The 9,469-nt window shown below is 52.2% G+C and overlaps 1 protein-coding gene across 1 annotated transcript in view; it reads left to right on the forward strand.

The window, feature by feature from the left end:
* PLXNA4 (plexin A4) overlaps window positions 1-8,811 on the forward strand; it is a 533,592-nt gene extending 524,781 nt beyond the window's left edge. Inside the window, exon 32 of the mRNA XM_090041550.1 lies at window positions 306-8,811. Within this exon, the coding sequence (XP_089897676.1) occupies window positions 306-401 (96 nt within the window). The 3' untranslated portion in view covers window positions 402-8,811. The remainder of the gene's footprint in view (window positions 1-305) is intronic.
* Window positions 8,812-9,469: the final 658 nt, after the last annotated feature.

Consider the following 9,469-nt stretch of genomic DNA (forward strand, 5'->3'; position numbering starts at 1 on the left):
GGCCTGCAGCTCCCTTGACAGCTTGGGAAGAGATTACAGGAAAACCCTAGCGTCTTGGCCAATACTCCCCCCTCCACCAAGCTGGTCCTAACAGAGCAGGCGGTGACAGAGATACTGCTGAGCTCTGCCATCTGTCCACTCCCTGCTCTCCTCCTGCACCACTTTGCTAGCTGCTTTTGCGAGACCACAAGCTAAGCAAAGGAAAAGTCCCTTCTCCCCCCCAAGAGGTTGGCCCTCCACTGGGGTGTCGGGGCTACTGGGCAGGGATAAAGCCCTCTCTTCTCTCTGTTCCTCCCCTTCGGCAGATCCTCGGAGCCCTCGATCAAGACGACCAGGCTGGGAAACAGAAACTCGCCTACAAACTTGAACAAGTCATAACCCTCATGAGCATAGACAGCTGAGAACTGTCCTGCCAGGGAACCCCTGGGAGGGATAAACCAAGCCGTGCCTCAGTCAAGATCATCCTCTTTACCAAGTGCAAGTTTTGATTGGGCTGTAAGCAGAGTCAACCGATCAGCTCTCTTTCTCTCTCTCTCTCTAAACCTATGGACAAAGCCACAAGGCCTTGGGATTTGAGGGACGTGGTGGCGTTGGAGGGATCTCATCTCTGGGGGCACCGAGACATTCAGGTGGAGCTCTCTTGTTCACAGCTTCCCCTTGCCCAAAAAGTACCATCATATCATCCGTATCCAGACGGAAACCTGGAAGGCTGCCTCTGCCGCGCTGCTTGAACTGAGCTCCCAGGTCCGTGAGCCGGGGGCGGACGTGGAAACAAACTCAGTATTATTGGAGTCTCATCTCCTGGGATGGGGCCTGCCTCCGGGGATCCCGGCAGGGCAGGATCACACAGGGACCTCCTCCAGCAGAGCCGTTACAGCTCCATCTCCCGATATCAGTCCTACGGGGAAGGATTTGAGGCCTCCTGGGAACGCGACAGGGACCTGGGTCAACGCGGAGCGGCACGGGGGACTCTAACTCTCCGGGTGAATAGCAATGCCTGGAGGGGTGGGGGAGGGAGAGACCGCCCCTTGCCCCCCACTTTAACTTTTCAGAGTTTTATTATTATTTTTAAAACAGCCCCGTGTCCCCCTCGGTCTTTCCTTGTGTTTCCTGTTGACCGTAAAACTGCGATGAAACGCTCTCTGCCTAATTGCGCTAAGCCGGTGTTCCCCATCCCCTCCGGATGGCTCACGGCGCAGTGCAGCCCATTTCCACTACAACCCCAGAAGGAAAAGCCTCCAGGCACATGCCGAGCTAGAAAGGAGGAACCGGCTGCAAAACACCAAGCTGGCCTGGGAAACATATCGCTTTTGCTAGAGGAAAGGTTTTCTGAGCCAGGACAAATATTTTTCTTGGCTTTTTGGGGGGAGGGGGGGTGTGGTTTCCGGGTTGAAATCTCCACAGGACTTTGCATTGTTTTGTGCAAAATATGAGGAGACCGGGGATGAAAGGGAACGATTTCCCCTTGGGCTGCTCCCGGGAGGATGTGACCTCATGCCGACCCAGCCTTTTGTAAAACCACGGTGGGATTTCCCATTTTTTTTGAATGCCCACAAATGATTGTGACTGTTTCTGGCGGCACTAGGCCACCCTCTCTCCATCCTGACCCATTCCCATCCTGTCCTCTCATCCCAAACCCGCCACCAACAGGGTCATTTTTAAAGCACAGTGGGTGCCTCAGAAGCATTTCCCGTCCCCTACATCCCTTCACTGTTATTTCGGCACAGAGATGGATGGGAGACGGCATTTACTCCCCTGGCCCTCAGCTCCTCCACAACAGCTGCCTCTCTGAGGACCGAGCTACTTCCTACCTAACCAAGCAGGAGAGTCTCCTCCTTCTCCCCTTTCTTTTTTTCCCTCCCGTACGACCGCAGACCGCTTACTTCAATACCATTTGGGGTTTGCCGTCAACAAGGCGCCGACCCCAGAGCACAAGAACCAAACCAGAGAACCTCGAATTTGGCACAAAACGGAGCGAGGCTGGAAGCAGGAGCTGAATGTGCATCTGTCACCTCGAGAAGCAAATAGCGCTCACTAAGACCACGCGTGGGAATGGACGGGAGCCGTACGGGAAGACAACCTCTCCCCTCGGCCCATCTCTCGCCATCCTCGGAGAAGCAGCCTAGCTGCACACTGGAGGGCAGAGGGGAAAGGGAGGTCTGTGGGCTGCGAGGGGTGTCCTTGATGATGGAGTGGTCATATCTGGTCCTAGTCATGCTATCGATACATACCTCTGCGTGACCACCTATCGCTAGTGGATTTACGGGAGTACGGAGCAGGAGAAAGTTTGTTCTCGAGCTGATTGCCTGCAGCCAAGCAGTCGAGCCCACGGGCAGTTCTTGCCGCGGCGGTTGAAGGAACGATGAGCAGACAGGCGTAGGGAGACGGTCGCGAGGTTCGCACCCGGCCGGCAGAGCGTAAGGGACACGTCTTGGTTTTTAAACCCCAGATCTTTCTGTATTGTTTTGGCGTGGGCGTGCGTGTGTCCTTTCCTTTCCTTTTGCTTGCTTTGTTGGGTTGGCCGGCTGAGCGCCGCATCAGGCCCCTTCGAGGTGGCTCCGCGCACCCGAGAGGACCGGGCGTCGGGGCCGATTGGGTGTGGGTTGGTGTCATGGTTTTAACACTTCATTTGGTAACGTCAGAGTGTGTCCCAGATCAGACCGTCACAGCTGGGGAAGTGGAATGGAAAAGTGCCACGAAAGCCAGTGCTAAGAAAACAAATGAACAAAAACCAAGAACAGTTAAGTTTGCTTTTTAGTTTCTTTGGGGGGTTTTTTGTTTTTAAAGACGTAAACCATGAAAGTTAAAAAAAAATAATGGAAGAAACCAAAGGTTTTGACAAACAAAGTGCCACAAATGAGAATTATGGGCCCTCTTCTCATGATTTTCATTCAGCGGGATGGTGGGATCTAAGGACAAAAAACCCCAGACTGGCTCAGAGGGGAAATCAGTGGCGGGCAGCTCGTGGGGCTGCCGGGGATGGGTTTTGTTTGCACATGAGAAGGGGGCGAGGGGCGTTGCACGGGAGGATTTCAGAGGAAACGTGTGTGATTTTGCACAGCTAGAGAGGGGAAGAAGCACCACAGGGGAAATCTGAGACTCAGCCTAGTTCAGTTTAGAGCTGTTGGGGGTGGGGGTGTTATTTTAATTTTCATTTGCTGGGACAGCTTTGTTCAACGCTCCCTCCCTCCATCTCCCCCACCCCTAGCAAACGACTTGAAAACCTCAGAGCGAAGAAAAGTTTTAGCAGAAACGGGGGATTGTGAACATCCTCATCCCCTTCTCTCCCATCCATTCCCTCGCTCCACTCTGCCTCCTCATCTTCCCCCACTTCGGATTTTCAGCAAATCTCTCTTTTCATTCGGCTTTATTTTTATACCTCAGCTTCTTCTGCTTTTGTTTTGGCCTTGACAACAGGCTGGCATTGTGAAGTGAATGTGTGGGTTCTCCCCTCCGTTGCTTCGCCCTCACTTTGCCACCCCTTGCCCCCCACAGGCCTCCGAGATGGCTTGCTCCCTGCCCTGACTTAAGTGAATTCAATTTTTTAAGTGCATGTGAAATACAATGAAGAACAGAGGCACAAACAGAAGGAAGAAGGTGCCTCGCAGCTGCCGAGATGCGGTCTTTTCCTCCTTCCTTTGCCTTTCTTTTCCTTTCCCTCCCTCTTGTACCTTTGCCTGTGGACATCCCACCAGAGTTGGCCCATCATACTCTGGCGTCAAGCTATCCAGAGAGGGCTTGTTTCAAAGCCCATTGAGGTCAATGAACAGCTTCCCCTTCCCAGCACTCCTAGATGACATGGTTTTATGGAGTAGGCTTGACTGTTGGCGTTTATGGCACCATCACCAATGGGGTGGTCTGGACGAAGGGGCCTCTGATAGATGTGAGACCAAACCCTTTCACCGGGCCTTTGGGTATAGCTAAAAGTTATGACTTCACCATAGAGCGAGCCCCACGTGTCTGCACCTGGTTTACCTGGCAGGGCTTGGGCAGCCACATTGCAAAGCACACCTAAGCTACATGTGCTGCCCTAAGGTGAGCCACTTTAGGATTTCTTTTCGGTAAATGGTGGGAGACCGTATCTGTCCTTCTGGGCAATGGATGGAGCGGTGAAAAGACAGTGGAGGTCCACCAGCACTGGGGCTGAAGCCACCCTCCTCTTCCTCCACTGTAGATGTATCGAACCCTCCCAGTGCACCGCTGAAAGGAGCCACACCCGTGATCACCAGCTGAGGATCTTGCCCACTGTGATTATCTCTTCACATCCCGCTCACCTCGGTGCCTCCAGGGAAGAGCTAGGCCTTGTGGAGTAGTTTGCCCAGGGCCGTGCTGGAAATGCAAATTCATACAGGAGCTGGGAGTGGCTGTCAGTGAGGACTGTGCCGTTGGTCTGAGGAAGGGGAAGGGAACAGTCTTGTACCGCGAGAGGGCCGGGCAAGCAGGTGGGACCCATATGGCTCTTCCTCATTTGATCTTCTCGGGTGGTTTCTCTGCTCAGCTGTGGAGAAGAGGAGCAGCCCTGGGCTTTGTGCCAGACTGAGGCTGAATTTTGCCATTCAAAAAGTGTAAATGGGGAAGACCACTGGCTGCATTTTAACTAAATTTACCCCTGATTGTTTGACCAATGTAGAAATGATTGGTGCCGAGCCAATGACTGGGGCCTTCATTGCCTGGTGACTTCAGATAAAAAAGGGGAGCTGGATTCAAAAAGCCATTCAGGCCTCTGCATGCCCATTGATTTCAGTGAGAATATAGGCACCTAGATAACGTCTCAAAGGTGCGACTGGCCAACAGGACGAGATTGGGCTCAGGCCTTGGGTATCCGGGTAGGCAGGATCCTTTGGGTAGATGTGATATTTTTTATTAGACCAACTAAATAGTTGGACAGAAGTCCTTTGCAAGCTTCGGGACACAAACGCCCTTCTTCAGGCATTGGGTGAAATTTAATAGCCACTGCTATACAGAAGGTCAAGTAGATGATCCGGTGGTCCCTTCTGGACCCAAGTGAAGGGACCCAACCTACAAGCTGGTCAAAATAGTGGGGATGGTAGGAGATGAGGGGATGGAGGAGTTAGCGGGGGTGACATTTGAATAGAAGGTTAAGGGGAAAATTGCAAATGCATCCATAGTTAAAAGAAAGGAAGTTTCCTGAGTGTCATGTCAGGCCACCTAAGGGTTACTAGCTGCTGTCTATGCAACTGTGTCAGGATCCCTTTGATTTTTATCAGATCAGCATTTTACAGTCTCCAGAGCTTCCTCAGAGCTGGAGTCAAGCTGTGCCTGCTCGGACGGTATCCGCAGATCACCCGTAGGACGGCCCTGCTGTCGCTGAGGCCTGGCTGGGGTGAATCCAGCCTAACCCCTGCTCTCCTTGTTCGTGTGCGTCTGAAGCAGCCAGGCAGGTGGCTTTCTACATAAATGTGCATGCTTCCCCCAGCAGCCCCTCTGATTTGACAGGTGTTTTGCACAGACAGAGAGAAAAGTACCACGTGTCCCAGCCCCTCAGTTGGCATAAACCTGCCGCTGGTAGCTCTGTTGAAACCTGCGGCGCTACATGAGTCTGCGTTGCTGCAAACCAAGCGAGTCCCGCAGCGACCTTGAGGTTGGGGCCCAAATCTCCAAGCTGCTTATGTGCCCAAACCTCACTGATCTCAATGGGGCGAGGCACCTATATACCATCACGGGCCCTACTCTAATGGCCAGACCCTATTACCCCTAGTAGGGGCCTAGGTGGACTTGGCATCTAAGTGGTATTCGAGTCCACCGTGTACAGCCATCAACGCACCGGTTTGTACAATGCTCATCTCAGCCTTAAGTCCACGTCACCGAAAGCTGCCAGGACGAGGAGGCCAAGGCACCCGCCTTTTGCAGGAACTGATATTTAGGGTCCTGAACGAGTTAGAAGAGGATCACTCTTGGGCACCTGGATTCATTTAGTCCCTAATAGGTGGAGTAGGATCAGGCCCTGCACTCTTATTTGGAGGACGTGAGAGAAAGCAGCAGTGCCATTACTTATCTGAGCTAAGGACCATTTGCCTGTTATTCCTCCTTTTTTAAATAAATGGATCGGCTCTCTCGGAAGCAGAGCTGCCATCGGGCACGTTGCCATGGTCCTCTCCCCAGCAATGCAGGACAAAATGCTGAATATGGCCCCCAAGCACCACTGCTACAAGGGAAATATCCTTGGAGACGGAGCAAAAAGTGGGGGGGGGACAAGAAAGTGCCACAGCTTTGGCCCTAGGTGCCACGAATGCCATTCTCCGGGGGCTCAGCTTCCCCTCATTTCTTCAGCACTGGCTTTTCCAGCTTCACCGTGGCAGCAGCTCGGGGGGTACAGCAGAGATCCCCATGCCAGGAGCCCTCATGATCGATGGGTGACCTCGGGCAATCCTGTAATGGTTCCGTGCCTCAGTTTCCCCATCTGAGAGGAGGCCACAAGGGTTAACCGTTGTCTGTAGAGTCCTTTGAAAATGCAAAGTGCCGCGTATTATTGTTCGTGTAGTGATTGGGGTCAACCTAGGTGTGACCTCTCAGCCACTGTTTTTTGGGGGGGGGGGGGGGCCCAGGGAGGGCATCAGAGAGGCATTAACTTGTGGAACAATGTCGCAAAAATGGTTTAAAAGCAGGGCGGGGGGAAAAAACACCCAGAAAATCTTACCAAAAAAAAAAAAAAAGAGGAAAAAACAGAAGATAAAGCTGCTTACAGTAATTGGAGGGTCACGAGCGCAACCTTCCTTGTCGGCGTCTGTTCCTTGGCTTTTTCTGTTAATCTGTTTGGAAAAAAATAACGAAGGGGGAGTTTACCTCAAGGATTTGTTTCTGGGGAAACAAATCACCTGCAAGAGATTTCACCCAGCAGCCAAAGGCTGGGGAACGAGGCTGTGAGTCTGCCATAAGGTACCTGTATAGGAGCTTGCTAGCATTTTTCTGCCTTTTGCCTTCTAGGATAATATTTGTGCAGGGGGTTGTCAGCCTTCGGTTGCTGCCAGGGAGTCTATTGGGGGTCACAGCCCCTCTGCACCGTCAGCATTTGATATCTAGCCTCTTAGCTGGGCTTGTTCTCCAGATGCGTTGCAAGTGAGGGGGGGAGAACCGAGGGTCTCATTGGGAGGGTGCGGAAAGGGGCCCGTGCTGGAGGCACATCACACGCTTGGGGCCAGACTGCCTCTGCCCCAGCTGATGTAAAGCAGCTGGTGGAGGTGGAGTCCAGTGGCTCTTGCAGTATCCGGGGGCTCTCCAGCCCAGAGCTGCCCGTGGATCTGCTCCAGAGAACTACACCACACGGGGTGCATCTACACATTCATTAATGTGCCGTGATTACTGCGCATTAAATTTAGTATTTAGATAACCAGGTGCTAAATCAATGCTCAGTAATGGGTGCTACTGCACAGCAGCGCTGGCACGTGGGTTTTTACAGACACTAACTGCGCCGTCGCCTAATACTACTGCACCGTAGTGTATTAGCACAGGTTTTGCCCAGCACGCAGTGGTATTAGACTACTGCACATTTTGCATCGTATGTAGATGCACCCACTGACATCCTCGTCCTTGCTCTGGACTCCAACAACTCCTTGTCAAAACCCAGCCCTCTGAAACGCTGCTTGCTCTGCATTCAAGGGGCACTGGTGGCCTTAGGGGAGGGCAAACTGGACAACTGCCCAGGGTCCCACACTTTAGAGGCCTCAACATTTTGCAACAAATGTCCGACTTGCTTATAGGTCATCAAAATTAAGCCCCGAAAGGGCCACAAAAACCTCTTTTGCTTTAGGGGGCCCTGAAATTTTGCAACAGATGTCCCACTTGCTTACAGGTCATCAAAATTCAGCCTCTAAGGGGTCCCACACGACTCTCTTGCCCAGGGCCCCAACAACCCTAAGGCCACTACTGCAAGGGGCTCTGCACTGGATTAGCAGATACCAGGCCCCAGGAGCAGGATTATGCAGCGTGGGGAGGATACAACTTCCTTAAACTAGACCAGCTTCCAGGAGCTGGCAGACAAGGAGCCTGAGGGGAGGCAAACTAGACCTGTGTGTGCAGCCAGCCCTCTTTCCTCTCTCTTTTTAAAGAGAAGTTTGTGGCCCCGTGAGCTGGGCCAGTGAGTGTGCACCCTCCCCAGGCTGCGTCCCAGGTGGCGCAGAAGAAACTTTGCCTTGTTTTAAGTTTCTTCCCAGGTCTTTTGTTGCACTCCTGTTGTTCCAGTGCCATCGCGGGGAGGGGAACCCCAGGAGCTCACCGTGCTAGGGGAGCCTGCCCTCAACCATGGCGTTGCCTGCTCACTCTGCAGCAAGCCGCTGGAGCATCTCAGACAACAGATCCACCCCTTTTGTGGTACTCGCCCATGTCTTGGGCACGTGGGACCCCAGCTGTCTCACTCTCCCTGCCTGTTTGCCTAAAGCTCCCACCTTCAATGTGAAGACATATCTTTTGCTAGCAGTGTTACCACGGGCCTAAAAGAGCTATCGATACCTATCACGTTCGATCAACATCGATTGCATTAGGAAGGAGGTTGGGATCTCTTTTATTTTTTGTTGTTGTCGTTGTTGGTTTGTTTTCTTTGGAAATGATCCTAAGACAAGAAAGGAAAAGAAATTAAATGAAGAAATAAAAAGTCTATACTATTTAAATCGGACTCCCGTTGTTACTTGGAAAAGCAAAGCTTCTGTACTTTGTTATAATTAATTGTATACCTGTGTATGTAAATATAAGGCATTCCTATTTTGCAGTCCAGAAAAAAGACAAAAAAAAACAAAACAAAACAAAAAAAACCTATTTGTAATATAGAATAAAGTTTATTAAAAAAAATAATAAATCCAAAAAGCACAGCGCTCTGCTCGCCTCCTTCTTGGGGCTGGCTGGGGGTGGAGGGTGGAAGCCAGAGGAGGACTGCCTAGAGATTTTGGGAAGGTACTTGCAACCTTTCTGGTACCTGCTAGGTCCCCCACCCTCAAAGTGCAGAGCAGGCTGGTGCTAACCAATGGGACAGTGCTTCGTGTTGGAAATGAAACCCAGAGCGGCCTTGTCTCTCCGTGCTCACCAGGCCCTGGGCTGCGGCGCAGAGGGGGTTTGGACGGCAGCTGGGAGCGGCCCACGGTGAGAGCAGCCTTAGCTGGCTGCGTCAGGGCGATGGGACCCCGTGTCAGCCAAGACCGTACGCGAACAAACTCCCTGGGAGGTGTGATAATTACAGGACAGCTGAGTTTAGGGCTTAAATAAAAGCCAGCTTTAATAACTAGGGGTTCTACATAACTGGGGAGGAAAAAACAGACAAATAATGGCTTAAAACACACTAGCTTTTCGCTCGCATATCTAGCCAGTGCTTTTGTCTCAGTCCCCGGTCGGTCCCGGCGGCAGGTAGGAATTGTTGCTGTCGCTGCAGCCAACTCCACCCTCGTTCCTGGAGGTCTTGGCTTCCCGGTTGCCCCTGCCTCACCGCTCCAGCCATTTCAGCTGCAGTCCCCACGTGGGAAGC

Source organism: Crocodylus siamensis, chromosome 4, assembly GCF_052110815.1.
Source record: "Crocodylus siamensis isolate JL-2025a chromosome 4, ASM5211081v1, whole genome shotgun sequence".
Taxonomy (NCBI): Eukaryota; Metazoa; Chordata; order Crocodylia; family Crocodylidae; genus Crocodylus; species Crocodylus siamensis.